Source organism: Malaclemys terrapin, chromosome 2, assembly GCF_027887155.1.
Source record: "Malaclemys terrapin pileata isolate rMalTer1 chromosome 2, rMalTer1.hap1, whole genome shotgun sequence".
Lineage (NCBI taxonomy): Eukaryota > Metazoa > Chordata > Testudines > Emydidae > Malaclemys > Malaclemys terrapin.
In genome coordinates, this window is record NC_071506.1 from 73360543 (window position 1) to 73380400 (window position 19858).

At 43.2% G+C, this 19858-nt stretch overlaps 1 protein-coding gene across 1 annotated transcript in view; it reads left to right on the forward strand.

The window, feature by feature from the left end:
• Positions 1-19858, forward strand: part of LOC128831257 (ethanolaminephosphotransferase 1-like) — a 79906-nt gene that overhangs the window by 50120 nt on the left and 9928 nt on the right. The window contains exons 6-7 of the mRNA XM_054017571.1: positions 2267-2375; positions 17175-17223. Of these exons, the coding sequence (XP_053873546.1) occupies positions 2267-2375; positions 17175-17223 (158 nt within the window). The remainder of the gene's footprint in view (positions 1-2266; positions 2376-17174; positions 17224-19858) is intronic.

Sequence of the window (19858 nt, forward strand, 5' to 3'; positions counted from 1 at the left end):
TTGACTGCTTGCTTCCTCATCTATCTTATAATTAGGGCCCTGCCAAATTCACGGCTATAAAAAATGCATCATGGACTGTGAAATCTGGTCTCTTCCTGTGAAATCTGGTCTTTTGTGTGCTTTTACCCTAGACTATACAGATTTTACAGGGAAGGCCAGAGTTTCTCAAATTGGGGTCCTGACCCAAAAGTGAATTGCAGGGGGTGGTCGCAAGGTTATTTTAGAGGGGTTGCGGTATTGCCACCCTTACTTCTGCATTGCCATCAGAGCTGGGTGGCTGGAGAATGGGGGCTGGTGGCCGGGCGCTCAGCTCTGAAGGCAGTGCCTCACCAGCAGCAGTGAAGTAAGGGTGGCAATACCATACCATGCCACCCTTACTTTCTGTGTTGCTGCCTTCAGAGTTGGGCAGCCAGAAAGTGGCAGCTGCTGACTGAGGGCCCAGTTCTACAGACAGCATCACAGAAGTAAGGGTGGCAATAACATACCATGCCACCCTTACTTCTGCACTGCTGCTGGCGGCGGCTCCACCTCCAGAGCTGGGATCCCAACCAGCAGCTGCTGCTTTCCAGTTGCCCAGTTCTGAAGGCAGAGCCGCCACCAGCAGCAACACAGAGGTAAGGGCAGCAGTACTGCAATCCCCCTACAATAATTTTGCAAACCCCCCACAATTTCTTTTTGGGTCAGGACCCCTACAATTACAGCATCGTGAAACTTCAGTTTTAAATAGCTGAAATCATGAAATTTACTATTTTTTAAATCCTATGACCATGACATTGACTAAATTGGACCGTGAATTTGGTAGTAGAGCCCTCCCTATAATAAATAGTGTTAGCGTCTCTTAGCCAAACTAAGAATATTTACAAAAAAGATGTTCGATTTTTTCATTTTTTTCCATTCTGTTTTAATAAGAAATTAATGTCAACTATTTTTTCCCCTCAAAGTACTTTACTTTATTCTGTTTAGGGGAAAAATGGGTTGGATTAAACCAGGGGTTGGCAAACTATGGCCCGCGGACTGCATCCAGCCCGTCAGACCTTTTAATCCGGCCCTCGAGCTTCCGCCGGGGAGCAGAGCTGGGGGCTTGCTCCGCTCTGCGCGGCTCCTGGAAGCAGCAGCATGTCCCCCCCTCCGGCTCATAGGCATAGGGGCAGCCAGCGGGCTCCACATCCTGCCCCCGCCCCAAGCACCGGCTCTGCAGCTCCCATTGGCTGGGAACCGCGGCTGGGAACCGCGGCCAATGGGAGCTACAGGGGTGGCGCTGCGGATGAGGCAGCATATAGAGCCGCCTGGCCGGCGCCATGCCTCCACATAGGAGCCAGAGGGGGGACATGCTGCTGCTTCCGGGAGCTGCTTGAGATAAGTGCTGCCTGGAGTCTGCACCCGTGACCTCCTCACGTGCCCCAACCCCCTGCTCCAGCCCTGATCCCCCTCCCACCCTCCAAACCCCTTAGTCCCAGCCTGGAGCACCCTCCCCCACACCCCAACCCCCTTCTTCAGCCAGGAGCCCCCCACACACACCCTGAACCCCTCATTTCTGGCCCCACCCTGGAACCCACACCCCCAGCCCAGAGTCTGTACCCCCCTCACACTCCAACCCCCTGCTTCAACCTGGAGCCCCCTCTCATACTCCAAACCCCTCTTCTCCACCCTCAGCCTGCAGCCCCCTCCCGCATCCTAGTCCCCGCCCTAACCTGGAGCCCCCTCTCGCACCCTGAACTCCTCATTTCTGGTCCCATCCCAGAGCCCGCACCCCCAGCTGGAGCCCTCACCCCCGCCCGCACCGCAACCCCCAATTTCGTGAGCCCACCATAGAATTTCCATACCCAGCTGTGGTCCGCAGGCCAAAAAGTTTGCCCACCCCTGGATTAAACAGACAGAAAATAATTACATAACCAGATTTGAAAAATCTGAATCTAGATATAAGCAGGTCAATCGACACCTGTGAGACTTGGCTTTATGAAGAGATTGGGGAGTTGAAATTTCTGGACTAGTACTATCACACTGAGAAGATTACCAGGATTGCAGCTTGCATCTTGTACAGCTTATTCTTAAAGTCATTTTGTTGGCTGTATTGGAACTTTGCTCCTCTACCTCCAACTATTGTGTTGGGTTGCAGGATTAGTCCCTATTGTGTAGGGAGGGAAGAGGTGGAAACCAGCATATTTGTACCCTGGAATTTATGTTAGACTAGAGTGAATGAAATTTTATGCATTTAAATTTGCCTTTATAAATGGAAGATTAAAACAGCTTTATCCTTTTTCTATAGACATTAATAGCAATGTATCTGGTGACTGCTGCTGTTGGGGTAGAAGTCTGGCACAAACCTTTCCTATTTGGTTATTACATTACAGATATATTAGTAATCTTGCTGATAGGTAAGTCTCCAGAGCTGTGAAAATCTAAATGGTTTTTCATAGCCTATTTGCTTCTTTTTCCTTATAATTATTTTTTTCTTCCTACAATATTTGTTATCTGCCACTGAAAGAGATGTGTTTACAGAGTGATTTAATAAGGTCAATTATGTAGTGCTTTAGAGAATCTCCCACAGAGAAATGGAAAATATTGGAGAAATGTTTCCTCCTCATGTTCATACTTTCTGATGCTCACTAACTCACAACTGACAAACAGAAGAACCTGAGTTCAATCAGGGGGGTCTACTTCTTTTTGCTGCTTGGTTGACAGGTTTCCAAAGATTCAAGTGTAGTTAATGTCACACAAGTAAGATTGCTCTCATTATTCAGGTTGTGGGGGAGGAGAGAGACATGGAATTTGTGTGTATGTGTGTTTATTAGTATGAGTTTGATCCTTTTAATCCATAATACAATAGGTTCTTAGGACAAGATCCTCAAAGGTATTTAATCTTCCAACTTCTATCAATTTCAACTGATGTTCAAATCCTAACTAGCTTTGAGAATTTGGGCCTTAGATACTATTGGTACAAAGTGTTGTGGTGGAAAGAATGAAGGCTTTTACTGTTTAAATAATGTTAGGAGACAAAACTGTAAACCTGACTAGCAGGCTATTCAGTTTTTAAAGTATTTGTAGAACAGAAATGCTAAAGTGTTGTGTTTCCTCCTACTAACTAATGTTTAGCATTACTTCCTATCTGATGGAATCACTTTTTTTTTCTAGATTCTGATATAAGCACTGAAAACTTCCTAAGCCAGGAAACAGACAGCATTATGATTAGGGGTCTGGAGCACATGACTTATGAGGAGAGGCTGAGGGAACTGGTATTGTTTAGTCTCCAGAAGAGAAGAATGAGGGGGGATTTGATAGCAGCCTTCAACTACCTGAAGGGGGGTTCCAAAGAGGATGGAGCTCGGCTGTTCTCAGTGGTGGCAGATGACAGAACAAGGAGCAATGGTCTCAAGTTGCAGTGGGAGAGGTCCAGGTTGGATATCAGGAAAAACTATTTCACTAGGAGGGTGGTGAAACACTGGAATGCGTTACCTAGGGAGGTGGTGGAGTCTCCTTCCTTGGAGGTTTTTAAGGCCCGGCTTGACAAAGCCCTGGCTGGGATGATTTAGCTGGGAATTGGTCCTGCTTTGAGCAGGGGGTTGGACTAGATGACCTCTTGAGGTCCCTTCCAACTCTGATATTCTATGATTCTATGATTATATGGGAAAGAGAACAGGAGTAGTTTTATCTTTTAACAGATTAAAATAATGAGTTTTCAATAACATGAAATCAGGAATGTAACTGAAATATCTTCCAGGATTTAGCTGGAATGCTAAGAAATTAACATGCAAATTTTGAATATCCTGATGTATTAGATTTTATTTGTAATGAATTTAATTATGAAGAGAAAAGACAGGAAAAGGAGAAGTTGGTCTAATACATCTAGTATGGAAATAATTCTTAGGAAACATTTGCACTCTTTGAGCCAAATTAAGCTCTTGGGTATGTGTTTTTCTCACCCATTGACTTCCCTAGAAGCTGTACAAATGTGTTTGAGGAGATAATTTAATTGTGCCTATTGAATTCACACACACTCTCCCTCTCCCACCCCCACTTACAAACCATTAAAAGCTACTATCTTCAGGTTCAATTGTACCTTCCAGGAATTCACAGATTATAAAGAAGTAGAGCTATGCGAGTGACCCTGTTTATAGGCATAATTTTTAGAAGGAATGTATACAAGGATGTGTTTTTGTTTCCTTTCTTGCTTTATCTTCAATGTAAAATCTTATGACGGCAGCCAGAATTGTATAATCCTTTGTATTTCAGGTCCACAATATGCCCATTTTGACAGGGCCAGCTTTAGGCCGATTTCCCCGAATCGGGCTCCGCACCTAAGAGGGCCCCACGCCTAAGAGGGCCTCGCGTCCAGCCAGAGCATGGCAAGCCCACGGCCCCGCACCCCCGGTCAGAGTGCCGGGCGGAGCGCTGCAAGCCCGTGGCCCCGCTCCTCCAGCCGGAGTGCGGCAATCCCCGCAGCCCCGCTACCCCAACTGGAGCCCAGCAATTCCGCGGCCTGCTTCCCCAGCGGAACGCGGCAAGCCCCACGGCCCCACTCCCCCGGCCGGAGCGCCGACTCGAGTGCTGCAAGTCCCGTGGCCCCACTCCCCCGTCCACAGCGCGACAAGCCCCGCTGCCCCCTTCCCCTGGCCAGAGAGCGAGCAGACAGCTCTAAGCATGCGGCCCTGCTCCCCGGACCAGAGCGCGGCAATCCGAAGCGCCACCAAAGACTCGGAGCACCGCCCGGTGAGTGCAAGCAGGGCCGGCGCTTCCACTAGGCGATCCTAGGCAGTTGCCTAGGGCGGTAGGATTTGGGGGGGCGGCATTTGCCGTCCTCGGCGGAAATTTGGCGGTGGGGGGTCCTTCCGCTCTGGGTCTTTGATGGAAATTCGGCGGCGGGTCCTTCACTCGCTCCGGGACCCTCTGCCCAAGTGCCCCAAAGACGCGGGGCGGAAGGACCCCCGCCGCCGAATGCTCAGAAGAGGAGCGCTGCCGCCCAGGGTGGCAAAAACCCTGGCGCCGCTCCTGAGTACAAGCCCCACAAATCAGGCCCCGCATTTGCTAAAGCCGGCCCTGCATTTTGAGCTCTTTGGAGAAAAAAGTGCGAAATAGACCATGCCACAGTAATATCCCATGAATTTGTCAACTCATTTTATGTGGGAATGCGCTTAAAATGCCATCTGGTGGCTGGAAGTGGGAAAATAGGGAGCTATTGAATGATTTGTGCGCAAGTCAGAGCATCATAGGCACTCTGAGAAGATCGATGCCTCCTTGTCCAGAAGTTGGCTATGTGATGGTGTGATATGCGATCCTGAACTAGTCCATTGCGTGCAGTCTTCCTTTACCAAGCACCTATCTTCCTTTGTGCCTGTCTTTAAGGCATGAGTCAACAGTTTAAGGAGAAAAGTAATGACCTTCCTTGGGCTTGACAAGCCATGGATGAAGCTTTAGTTCACACTGTTCAACATATTAAGAAGATTTGTGGAAGGGAGGCTTGTTAAAGCTTTAAACTCCCCAGAAGCAAGCAGCTTCTCTTCACTTGCACTCAACCAAAAATCACCTCAAAGCAAAGCTTAATAATATCACTTAAGAGTTACTAGACTCTGTTTATATATTGCGTGCTAGTCAGGCAAGGGTGATGTGGATGGATTCTTGAAGCAAGAGAACTGAATGTTCTTTCCATCATTGTCTTGGGTAGTTTACACATATCTAAGAACCCAGAGAGGCCTTTCAAATGTCATCTGTCACAGAGTAGTTACAATGCCCTTAGTTGGACAGATTTCATGGCTGGCATATATATATATATGACTTTTTAACTATGAGAAAACCCCCAAACAAACTATATTAATTGGCTCAGTTATTACTGTTTTCACAGCCAAGGGGCTTTATTGAACTTTATTGAAATAGGTCTTCACGTTTGTTTTTAGGGACTCTTCCTTTACATTCACAAAACAAGAGAGGGCAGATGAGAGAGTCCTTGGAATTGACATTGGGCTAGAAAGCATTTAATCAGTGTCACAAGTTTGAATCTGGGTTCAGTAATAGAGACCAGAAGTGGTTATTATTTGATAGCTGTTCATCAGCTTATGTGCAATGAGTAGGTTCAGTTCAGTTTGTAATGGTAGTCTGAGATCCATAGCATCATATCCATTTTGCTCTGTGCCAGGATTCCTAAAAACAGTGACAGTCTCAGACACAGTAAGGGCTGAACAGACAGAGAGACTAACCTACCTTCTCACTGGGAGGTTGTTTCACCAGATTAGTTGATAGTGTGGGGAAGCCTGAACTGCAGGTGCATTTTATAGAACTGGTTTCATGTATATATATAAAATCAGAGAATCCACTCTCTTGCAATTCAGTGCCTTTCATGAGCACTTATAAATAGAAAAACAGAGTAATACAACAGGACATTGACAGTTTATGAGTTTGTTTCCAAGGCCCCTAATTAAATCGTAATGGGGCATCACTTAACCATTTGGTGGCTTTTATTAATCGCTGTTGGCACTTTAACAATGAGCCTGTATCTGCTTGATCAATACTTGGCAAAGTATTTGAATGCAGTTTCATTCTCTTCCCACCCCACCCCCAGTACAGAAGCACAGCTGCTGGGCTGTCAAGTTTTTGGACAATCAACTTAGAAAAGCAAGAGTAGGGTTTGCAAATGTCGCTAATGGATTTTCAACAATTGGAGTCCCTCAGTCAGAAACTAATGGTGAACTTCACTCTTAACACATTCTCAATAGATGATGTAGTTTTACTGAGTGAGGCACATGTACTCTCATTACCAGGATTGAGTGTGCAAAAACAACAGTAAAACAGAGTGTTAGATCTGCAGGGCTAGGACACAGTCTTCCTTACTTTCCTGTGAATCACCTTGCATGCTGTGAGTGCATCTAGGAAGTCCAGGGTCAGATACACTGGACAGAAATCTCACTGGAGTCCCAGGTTAAGCAGAGAAACCACTCCAGAGTATTTTACAGTATTTCTTCTGCCACCAGGTGAACACACCCACAAAATTTTCATGAGCCCTGGCCATATTTTCATCATGAAGCTCAAATCCTTAAGCCCCAAAACAAACTCTCAGATACACACCAAACAAAATAAACAGGGCAGCTCTTCTGTCTACAGAGCTCCCTGTCCTGATATCTAGACAACAAACGCCTTTTCTATCGTACTATGAGAGAAGCCCAGTCCCTTTTAGAAGTTCAGACGCTAAGTAGACTCAGCTGTACCTAATTACCTCAACTCAGCAAGGCCCTGAAAGCCCTGTGAGGATTAACCACAATTGCCCCTCAACACTCTCTGGCTCAGTAGGATCTCCCATAGGGTCACACTGGGACAGGGTGTGTCATAACTGGTCCAGACCCCCCAAATAAACAATGCATAGTACTATAGGGCAGATATTGATATGAACATTTTTAGAAAAACATGTCTTTTCACACAATTATTTCCCAAGTGAATTTGGTACCTTAAATGAATCCAAAAAGCTGCCATAAATTTTTTGCTCACTTGCAAGCAAAAAAATTACTTTTGACTGCACGGAAAGAAATGCTTTCCTTTCCCCACACCCCACAATATTAATCAAAATCAGAGGTTAGAAAATTGTTCTTGTGCTTGAGGTGCCATTAGAACTTACAGTGGGTTCATTGTATTTCATCGGTGCAGCTCTAAGTGCACAATAGGAAGGCTGTTCTATAATCCAAGCATCGTTGCATGTTTCAAACCTTTGAGATTGGTCAGTAAGGATGGGATCCACAAATTGATTTAGGCATCTAATCCCAGCTTGTTTGGCTCTACTGCGATCCACAGAACTCCCACCGAACACTGTGGCACCTAAACCCATTCAGTGCCTAAGTTTTTTAGAGTAAAAGTTCCCTCAGAATCTAAGTTTCTGTCTCTGAGCATGTGCACTGCTGATTCCCTTTAGGCATCTGGACATCTATGTCCCACCTAAGCCTCAAAGCAATTTGAGAACCAGGGGAGGATAGCCATTCAGCCACTTAAGTTGTGTATGGGGCCTTATCCGGAAGGAGTCCTCAGAGGCTGCCTTTTGGATCAAATCCCATTCTAAATCCAGCTGGAGGCGGAAGTGCCTACCTTATAACTTTTAGCCCAGGGGCTAGAGCACTCACCTGGATTATTGGAGACCCAGGTTCAATTTCCCCCTCTCTGCCAGAGAAGGGAGAAATGGGGTCTTCCATCTCTCAGGAGCAGGGCTGGCTCCAGCTTTTTTGCCGCCCCAAGTGGCGAAGCAAGAAAAAAAAAAGAAAAAAAAAAAAAGCTAAAGCTGCGATCGGCGGCACTTCAGCGGCAGCTCTACCACACTGCTTCATTCTTCGGCGGCAATTCGGTGGCGGGTCCTTCGCTCTGAGAGGGACAGAGGGACCCACTGCCGAATTGCCACTGAAGACCCGGACATGCCGCCCCTTTCCATTGGCCACCCCAAACACCTGCTTCCTTCGCTGGTGCCTGGAGCTGGTCCTGCTCAGGAGTGTTCACCAACCATTGATATTCTGATGAGGGGATGCCCTCAGTTTCTCCTGCTGAAGCAGTTGTCTGTGGATAAATAATGAAAAAGTGACTGCAGCAAGGGGACTGGACCCAGGGTCTCCCACCTCCTAGGTGGGTGCCCTAACTAGTGGCCTGCAGGGTTATTCCCATGCACTTACTCCCTCTTTCTGGCCCAATGACTATTTAAGTATTTATCCATAGTGGAAGTATTAGGCCTAGAGAGAGGAAGAGTGTGAATGAGGCTGTAATCCAATGGTTAGGGCCCCCACCTGGCAGGTGAGACACCTCGGGGCAATCCTCCTGCTTCAAACTCTCTTATTTATCCACCATGGAACAGCTTCAATAGGAGAGACTGAGGGAGCCCTCTTCAGAATGTCCCATAGCTCAGTAGCCAGTAGAACTCTCTGGAGGATGTAGGAAACCCCTATTCAAATCCTCCCTCCTCTTGCTCCTGGCAGAGAGAGGAGAATTGAACCTGGCTCTCATATCCCCAGCAAGTGTTCTAACCATTGGGCTAAAAGTTATAAGGTGGACAAGGCAGGTGCCAAACTCATTCTCACAAGAAATGCGTTAGGCGCCATTTGGCAGTAGGTTCCTGTTCATGGATCGCTAAGCAAAGCTAGGTGCCTTTATTCAGCCAGAGCTTACATGCCCACCTCCAAGAGAGGGGCAGGGCTTAGGACACATCCCTCTCATCAGCATCTCCCATTAACTAGCTTAGGTGGCTCCCCGGCTAGTGTGCTGGCTTTTGTGGATTGCATTCTTAGGTGCCTATCCCTCCCCATTCACTGTATAGAGAACCTAGGTGCGTAATTTGGCTTTGTGGATCGCAGTGTTGTTCCCATAATTCCTAGACGCCTAAAAGTAAGGTGCCATGATGCTCAGCATTGCAACACTTAAGTCCTGTTGTGAAACCCACCCTAACTGCCTGATCTTGTGCTCACTGAAGTCAATGGCAAAGCATCCATTGGCTTCAACAATGTGGGACCAAGCCCCAGCTGAAAAATGAGAAGTAAAAGCTGGCTGAAGTCTGGGCCATGCACTCTCTCCTATAAGTGGGGTTCATGTTTGTAGAAAATAATTGCGTTAATTTTTTCTGTGGTGTGTTAGACTGGAATTTACACTGATTTTGCAAAAACAAGTTTCCATTTTTGGAGATGCTCTCAACCATTGGTGTATGAAAACAATTCGGGGGGAGGGATAGCTCAGTGGTTTGAGCATTGGCCTGCTAAACGCAGGGTTGTGAGTTCAATCCTTGAGGGGGCCACTTGGGGGATCTGGGGCAAAAACAGTACTTGGTCCTGCTAGTGAAGACAGGAGGCTGGACTCAATGACCTTGCAAGGTCCCTTCCAGTTCTAGGAGATAGGATATCTCCATTAATTATTATTATGTTGGTTTTATAATAAATACATAAACAATAATAATTAATAAATCAGAATGACCCCAAAGCATGACATTTAAACCTTACCAAACAGGAGCTGTCATACAGGATCAGCCCAGGAGAATGATTAAACCTGAAAAATCTAAAAAGTGTAAATTGAAACATTACATTTTTGGTTTTTAAAAACAAAAAGACAATAGAAAAGGAAATTAGGTATGAAACTAAAGTGTAAAGGTTAATTTTGCTTTGAAATTTCCTGTCTTTACTTCCCCCCACCATGACATTTTCCCCGCAAAAAAATCATTTTCATTGAAACCCCATTTGTCAGCAGGAAAATCCTTTTGTCAAAAAATGTGCATTCTACTTAACTCTTGAACTCAATGTTGTCTTGTGGCAATGAGATCCACAGATTAGTTTCAAATTATGTAAAACATAATTCCGCTCATTAGTTTTAAATTTGGTGCCTTTCTACTTTAACAGTTCTGTTGTTTCTGTATTACTGACTGTATAACGGTACAACTTGCAGGTCCCAGTGAATATCAGAGTCCTTTTGTACGAGGTACTGTACAACAGAAAGTAAGAAGAGACTCTGCTCTGAATTCAGTAGGCGCTATAACTGCTTTGCATCTGAAAATCAGGCCACTTTTGTTTAATAAGGAGACTAATTTTTAGGCACTTTTGTTTGAAAATGTTGGCTTTAGTGTCCTATTCAAGGTCACAGAGTCATAAGCAGAGGCAGGAATTAAACCAAGCAGTCTCAACTCTCAGGGCCTTGTGCTGATCAGTAGGGGTGCACAGGTTAGCATTAGAATTTGTCCACGATCCAGGACATCAGTAGCAAAATAGACTATTTAAATATCAATGTTGCAAAAGTGAGAATGGCAATAACATAATACCATGGAAAACAATTTTATTTAGAGTTTCAAATTTCCCTTGGTTTAGAAAAGATTGTTTTCGCTTTATCAACTTTAAAGTACAAGTAAATGACTTACTTTTCAAAGGCCTTTTCTGAGTGTAGTCTGTATAGAGCATTCATTCCCCATAGTCTAACCCACTTAAATGTTCTGCATCATAGCGAACATTCAGATTTCTTTTGGCCAGAGAGAACTGGATGTGCCTCCTTACAGGGTCCACTGATTCTCCACTTGGTTCAGCTAGAGGGATTGCTGTAGAATGGGCAATGTGTTCTCTCTGCCACTGCCTCTAGAATGCTCCCAGCTTTTGTCCGTTTCAGGAGTGATAACTCAGATCTCTTGCATAGTCAAAGTAAATGCATTTCAAATGGTAACTGAGGGAGAAGAGGGATTGCTTTTTTATTTGCATATACTGCTAATATACATGTCCCATACATATTGGTAACTCATTTCATAATGATTTCCTGTACTTTCTATTGCAAAGCAGCCAATCATTCTGAATAGTCATTAGGTAATGTTAAGAGATATACTTTCAAACCTGTACAGTTTACTTAGACTTTAGCTCAATTAGGATTTAAAGGTGTGTTCTTAGCATGTGCTAGCTAATATATTCACCAGCTTACTACATATGAAAGTATTGTTATGATGGAGGCTGGGTTAAACCCTATCGAAGTTGATGTGCATGCTAGCCACAATTCATTCAGGATAAATGTAACAAACAGGTAAGGTCCTTTTTGGAGAAACAATAGGAACAACTGCCCAAAACACAGGCTACATGCTCGGCTGGACAGAAGCTGAGCTATATGTGTTTAGAGAGTTTCTCTGGGGGCTCAGGGAAAATACAGGGGGGCAGGGTAATGTTTGGTAGAGCTGTGCATGAGGAGACACACCAGAGAAGCAGCCAGCAAGAGAAACACTAGTAACATGGCTCTGAGAGAAATGCAAGAGGGAGAGCTTTTGGGGCAGAGTGCTAACTGAAAAGAGGCTTGGAATTGTTAGCAAAGAAATTCCTGCCTGTTTGATTCCTACTGTGTTCAGGGAAACAGGATTTTGTGAACATTGTTTGTAAATAAAGAGGATTGCCTCAAAGAAATACAAGTCTCCATCATCAACTTCTCCTCCTAACTCAAACAACCCAGAAGATCATGAACATTGGCTAACGACTGGTTCAAAAGGGATAGCAATGTATACTCTACTATATAGAGCTATCTTATGATAGATTTCTACAATGGGTTAGCATGTAGCCTCACCATGACAATGCCTTAGGTGGCAAATATGGTTGCAAACTCACTGTGAATCCAAAACACATGCATGCAAATGTTAGAGTCTTTGTGCGTGCAGATAGCATGCATGATTTGCACAACTATCCTGTCTCCATGTAAAAGCAGATGTCTTGTATGTGCAAATTCATGCTATAGTGGTTTGCTTGAATATGTATTTGTTTGCTTAAATTGCTTAAAGTTGCATATTTCAGACATGTTAAGTTTGTAAATTCTAAAATTTTCTTCTCAGTTGATGCTTTTCAGTTCATAAGTGGTGCAAACATTTACATTTTAAATAATAAAATACTGATTGTGTAGTCAGCAAGCAGTTCATTATGTAATAATCTGTTTGCCCTGCCACTCAGTGGAATTAGAAATTAAATGAAAATAAAAAAGTTCCTTTCTCCAGAAATGCATAACAGTGAGAATCAGTCCTGTTCTATAAACAGCCACTTCTCCAGCTACCAGTGCCTCTGAATGTTAAAAGTTTAACAAAGGCGTATTAAACATTCAATGCAGTGAATTTTTTTCCCCAACACTCTAGCTGCTCTAAAATGTGGAATATAGGGTGGGGAGGGGTTTTCTAGGCTCTGAGATGCCAAACATTGCTAAATAATTTTTCCAGGTGTTAGGTGTAAATGAAAAGTTGACTCTTCAGCAGTCATTGAATATAGGGTTATCAATCGAGAGATTGAAAGGGACAGTAGTGTGGTAATGAGATGGGCCAGTTATGGCTCCTCTACACTGCAAACAAACAAACAAACCCTGTGGCAGTGAGTCTCAGAGCTGGGGCAACTGACTGGGACTCATGCTATCGGGCTGGAAATAGCGGCGTAGACATTCCCATGCGGGCTGGAGCCTGCACTCTGAGAACCTCTTCCCTTGCTGGGTTTCAGAGCCCAGGCTCCAGCCCAAATGGGAACATCTACATTGCTATTTTTAGCCCAATAGCACAAGCCCCTCAAGCCTGAGTCAGTTGACCTGTGCTCTGAGACTCGCTTCTGTGTTTTGTTTCATTTTCTGCAGTATAGATGTAACCTTAGGATCACTGTCATTTGAGCCACTGAGAACTGGTTTCTATAATATTAGTGAAGCAGGTTGAAATGCTACTAAACTGCCAAGCATTTAAGGGCTCAGTTCAGTCAAAATTAACTCTTAGGCTTTGTCTACACTGGCAACTGAACAACAAAAGTTTTGTCCTTCAGAGGTGTTAAAAAAACACACACACACTCCGAAAGACAAAAGTTTTGTTGACGAAAAGCGCCCGTGTGAACAGCGCTTTGTCGGCAGGAGCGCTCTCCTGGTGACAAAGCTACAGCTGCTCGTTGGGGGTGGAAGTTTTTTGTCAGTGGGAGAGCTCTCTCCTGCCAACAAACAGCGGCTACACTGGGCACCTTTTAGCGGCATGGCTGTAGAGGCACAGCTGTGTCACTAAAAGATGCGTAGTTTAGACAAAGCCTTAGCTTCTGCATTATGCAAAGGATTGCCCAGCCCTATTCCCTGTCTCCCTTCTCTTCCCCCCCACGCTGCTGCCAAAATGGGGGAAGTTTCCCTTTTCAGATGGAAAGTGTTTGGAAACCAAAATTTATCTGAAAGAATGACATTGGTTTGAAGTACAACAGTGGCTTAAAAATGACAGCAACAGTGTAGAGTGGCAGGTCTCATTGCTGAACCTGTTCTCACAATCTGGAGGAGATTGGTGACCTTCTGGGCAAGGCCTAAGGCTCTTTAAACAAGAGTGACTTAATTACCATTAGACAAAAGCGAGAGGCTTATACACGGCACAAAATGGGTCAGTGATTTTATTAAGTCATCCTTTAAGATGACAGATATTTGTTTTTAATTTTCCATAAGGTGTACATATGCTATGGCAACGTCTGCTGGTAGAAATATTCACATAAGTAACTAACACTTTGTTGTGTTAGGATAAGGATTGGATTCAAAAGCCCCAAACAAGAGTTTGAGGTGTCAGAATTGCTACTGCAGCTGCCTCTTTGATAACGGAAAACGTAGATCTCAAAAATAGCTTTGGAAATTCAAAAGGTGTCTTTGTTCCTAATGTGCCTTTGTCCTTTAGTATTTCCTGACATGACCAAAATGATTACTGATACAAATGCATTTTAACTGCCTATTTTATGTGTCTAAAAGAGAGTTGGATGATCGTGTCGCTAAAGCACAGGATTGGGACTTGGGGGTTCTATTCCCATCTTGCCACTGGATTTCCCTATGTTACTCTGTGTCACTTGTCTGTGACACAATTTCCCCACTATAAAATAGGGATAATTTCTCACAGTGGTGTTTTGAGATGGAGCTCAGAAACAGAGTGGGTTGAGAAGTGGTAAGGATTTTTTGTGTAAACAAAAAGCTTGACCAGTTCTGTTCACAGGTTGTATAATGTTTTTAGAGCCTCAGAATGAAGGCGTTGTAGAAATGCACAGCATTCATATTCACACTCAGATTTTGCATTACTTCATGTTCTGATTTTTTGTAGTTAGATTTTTTTAAAAAACTGAATGATTTCTATTGAGAGAATGTCTCCTAATGTCCCAAGTTTGAGATTTCAATCACCACAGGTAATTAATTGATTGAATGTGTGATTTTAGGGAATTTCAAAAATCAAGACCCAAAAATCACCACTTGGCCAGGAGTCAGGATGGCTCAGTGGCTGACCGATTGTGATTGGATTGGATTCTCACTCCAGGCCTTCTGTTCCCTGAATCAGCAGGAACTGAGAATGATGCAGAAGCAGCTATTCAGTTGCTGGGCAGAAGGGATTTCTTAACCCTAATTAAAAAACAGTCTTGATGAGTTCCAACGACAACCCCTAACCAGGCCTCCTCTGCTAAAAAGACAGCGGAGACAATGTGCTGAAGAAATTGGGTGACTTCATAAAAACGACCCCCTCCCCAGTACACTCAAACCCCCAGCCTCATAAAAGATTACATTGGGTAAAAGTTTATTTGGGTGAAGAGTATAAAGCAGTGACTGGTGTATCTTTCTTCTCTTGGAGATGGAATTTTAGCTAGCAAGATTATCATTTGTGGTCAGTGTGTTATTTTTAACTAAAATGACACTTCATAAAAATAACAAATTGCTGGGAACTAATGGTCTCTGAATTCTATTTCTAGTGCTGGTCTCTATTTCTGTTCTTCTTGGTTGCTTTTCTTCTAACAAATCAAACTTCAGGATTGAAGCAGGAAATTTAGATTTAACCTCAAGAGTTGGTGTTTTGTCTCATGTCTGCTCTAATGTGGTGCAGATGGTAGGACTGCTGTACGTAACTCAAGGTTTTATTGACCCAGCCCTCCATGCTTAATAGAAAACATAGCTATCCGCAATGCACGCTAAGCAGACAATTCTGAGAGCAGGAAGCTTGAGAATGTATATAAATATATTTACAAAATATTTGGGATGTTTCTTCAAAGTGCAAGTCCTCTTTTTGATAGAGAGGACGGATGTTTTTTGTAAGGGTAGGGAAGGAGAGGCAGATGAGGGCTAACCCCCCAAAAAACCCACCACCCCCAAAAAATTACAATCTGAACTGTTCTTTTCTTTTTTCTGCTTTTAGAAGTTGGTTGAAGTTTGGTATTTATTAAAGAACATATAAGCTATATTGACTAGTCTCCATGCAGCTAGTGCAATATTCCTTAATACAACTTTATCCTGACTCCAGTGTCCCTACTATTCTAGTTTTCCTTTATTGAGTTGCCAATCGTCCCAAATTGTGCCAAAGACTTTGGTAGTTCTACAATGGGGACAAATGACTGACTGGTGAAAGCCAAAATCTCGTGAGGAGACAAGAAACCCTGCTGTGCTATGTTAACCCCAATATATACTACAAATAGAGGATCCTGCATCCTGAATTTCCTTGTTTTTACAAAAATTGTTACAAAATGCTAATATTGTGAAACCAGTTGAGTACTTTTTTATAATTTAAGATTTTAGGAAGTTTAAACTTACAAACTCAAAGTTTACATCACCAGAGGGTGCAATTCTACCTCGTAACAAACTATTAGTCTTTCACAATTTTAAAACACAGACATTATGACAATTATCCAGCCATATAATAATGAAACTGAGGCAGAGCCATCCTATGGGGACTTCAAGCAACAAATAAACCAGCTGGAAAACACTTGATAGGTAGTCAGAAAGGAAAATACTACATAGGCAAACACAAAGGAAAAAAGGTATGCCACCGAAGATCACAGGAGTACCGCATATATCCACTGCCCATCATGGTGACCAGTATTGTCTGTTTCCTTGTACACCCTGATCTGTCTATTTCCATCTGTTGTCTCATACTTAGGTTGTAAACTTTTTGCACGGGGACAGTCTTTTTGTTCTGTGTTTGTACAACACCTAGCACCGTGGGGTACTGATCAATGGCTAGGGCTCCTAGTTGCTATGATAATACAAATAAACACAGATAGCTGCTGGCATAGTTTATACAAGGGAATCCCCATTCCTTTGCCAGTTACCTTAGACTCAAAGAAGAAGAAAAGGTTTTTTTTAAAAGCCACTGCTGTGTTTTTAAAGTGAATATGAAAATAACAATCAGTCAAATGATTTTCATAGTAGTGAAAATAAATCATTGTAACAATGGAATATAAAATTATATTATAAATAGAATCTTTGTATATTAAATTGCCAACCTACCGTTTGCCTAATAAGCACATTGCTGTATAAATAATTTGACTTCCGTGTTTGTGGTTAATTATCTATTTCAGCTGCAAGTTCTTTGTGGTAGATCTGTCTCTTATGTGAATGTACAGTGCCTAGCAAAATGGGGACTTGATTGCAGTTGGAGCCAATAGGTGCTACCATAGTACAAATAATTACTGAACTGTAATGCAATCTTTTAGTAACACCATTACAACACACTACTCAGAATGTCTCTTAAAAGCTTCTACTGCTTGTCTTACAAAATGCAGGACTCTATATGGTTAACCATTTGCAGCAGCATCACTTAATAAAAATATATGGGCCAATACAGCTGCAATCAGCCTTTGACCTCAGTTTACACACCCAGCAGAGAATTCTCTCATAACAAGGCAGAATAGTTCAGTTATCACGTCAGTAAAGATTTGATGCCATCAATGCAGCATGTCCATAAAACATCATATATGAATCTTGTTTCTTTCCAGGTTGCAGTATATTTCTTTCACTTCCACAGACACTGTACAACATTCATAAGTAAGTGCATTAACATAAGTGTCATACCATCCTACTTAAATCATTGCATTTTATGCTTTCCTCACAAGAGAAATAAATGTAACATTTGAAAAAGCTATGTTCCTTTCAGTCAGCAACTGGTTCACAGATGTACTGTGTGAAAACTTGACTACAGAAAAACAATCTGTAACATTGGTTTCTTTTTCATGTTTATAACTCTTCCTGTTTCCCTGTCACTTTCAGTCCTCCAGACACTTAGGCTTGGTCTGCATGACAAACTTACGTCGGTATAACTACGTCACTCAGTCCTGACGTGACGTAGTTGCATCGACCTAACCCCCCCGTGTAGACAGCGCTATGTAGATGGAAAGGTTCTCCCACCAACAGGGCTGGCTCCAGCTTTTTTGCCGCCTGAAGTGGAAAAAAAAAAAGCCGCCATCGGCGGCACTTCGGCGGCAGCCCTACCGCGCCGCTTCATTCTTCGGCGGCAATTCGGTGGTGGGTCCTTCACTCTGAGAGGGAGCGAGGGACTTGCCGCCGAAGACCCAGACGTGCCGCCCCTTTCCATTGGCCACCCCAAGCACCTGCTTCCTTTGCTGGTACCTGCAGCCGGCCCTGCCCATCAACATAGCTACTGCTCCTTGTGGAGGTGGAGTACCTACGCCAATGGAAGAAGCTCTTGGAAGTGTTTCTCCCATTGGCCCACAGTCTAATCCAGTTCCTCTTTAGAACTCCAGTTCTTCAATAGGCAAATTAAGCAGTTGTACGCTGTTGGTTAATAATACTGTGTTTTATTTGCAGTCAAATGTGCTCCATAATTTTCTCCAAATGTTATTGGCCACTGTAGGTAAATTATTGTTGTTGAGTACCTTACACTCAATACACCATCTTATCTTCTTTCAAATCCCTCTTTAAAACTCACCTCTGCCATGAAGCATATAGAAAACTACCATCAGATAATGGCTAGGCAGGTGGCAAGTTGTGATTATTGCTAATGGTTGGTGTATTACGTCTATGAAATTGTATGCACAGCTAGTCTATGCTAAAATAGCCTATTTTAATTCTACTGTCCTGCCCTCTCCCTTATATTTGCTTGTTTATTTCATCCACCTGTTACATCTGCTGTTTCAGATTCCAAGCTCCTAGGAGGAAGGACTGTCATTTATTACATGCATATATAATGCTAAGTACAACCTGGTTGAGACCATTAGTGCAATATAAATATTATAGAGTTTTAAATTTAGAATAATATAAAATAATACCGAGCACGTACACAGCATTTTTGTACTGTGGATCTCAAAGTGCTTTACAAAGACAGAGCCCAAGGAAGAGGAATGGACATATCCCAATTCCTTTGCACACCAGCTTGCTGAGCTGCTGGAGTAGGTTACACCGTCCAAAGAAATGGTGCAGTTTCTGCTCTTCACCTGCATGCTAGGGTAACTCCACAAGACATTGTGCCTCCTGCAGCATATTTCCACCAGCGATGTCTCCTGTGTCATTCCAAAAATGGGCCTGCAACCAACCCATAATGTGGGCTTATTGGCTCTGAAAAGTGCCAGAGACCTGGTAGAATTAGTATTTATTCTGATTAGTGAATATTCTGTATTTTCTTTCCTCTCATTCTCAGCACTTTGTTTTGCTTAGCATTTCCCTCTTATGTAATCATTTGGCAGGACTTCTCTCAAGCCTTCTGCTGGTTTATATCACTAATTTGAACAGAAAAGTACAGTAGTTCTAAACATCCAGCAAGGTCTGATTTATTGGATTCTAAGGGTCATGCTCAGAAGCTTTGGTAATTAGAAATTCAGGTTTTCTGGTAAACTTGCCTCTTTTCTCCCCACCCTGCGACTCTGAACATCAGCAGGTATTTTATCAGCAAGGGTTTTTTTTGTTTTTAAAACAACAAACATTTCAGCAGACCTGATTCATTTTCTCTCTCTCTCTCTATATATATATATAAATTAGGGCTGTCAGGCAATTAAAATTAATTGCAATTAATCGAGTGGTGTTAAACAATAATAGAATACTATTTATATAAATATTTTTGGATGTTTTTCACATTTTCAATTACAACACAGAATACAAAGTGTACACTGCTCACTTTATATTATTTTTATTACAAATATTTGCACTGTAAAAATGATAAAGAAATAGTATTTTTCAATTCACTTCATACAAGTACTGTAGTGCAATCTCTTTATTGTGAAAGAGCAACTATAAATAAATAAATTTCAACTGGTATTCTATTGTTTAACAGTGCTATTAAAACTGCGATTAATTTTTTTGAGTTAATCGTGAGAGTTAATTGCAATTAATGACAGCCCTAATATTTTATATCTATCTACCTATCAGTGGTCTCCAACCTTTTTACACACAAGATCACTTTTTGAATTTAAGATCAACCCAGGATCTACCCCACCTCATCCCCAAGGCCCTGCCCTGCTCACTCCATTCCCCCTTTTCTCCCCCCACCCTCACTCACTTTCACCGGGCTGGGACAGGGGGGTTGCAGGCTCTGGGGCTCGAGCCGAGGGGTTCAGAGTGTGGGAGGGGGCTCTGGGCTAAGCCTGAGGTAGTGGGGTGGGGTGCAGGAGGTGGTGAGGGGTGCAAGCTCTGGGAGGGAGTTTGGATGCAGGAGGGGGTGGAGACCCAC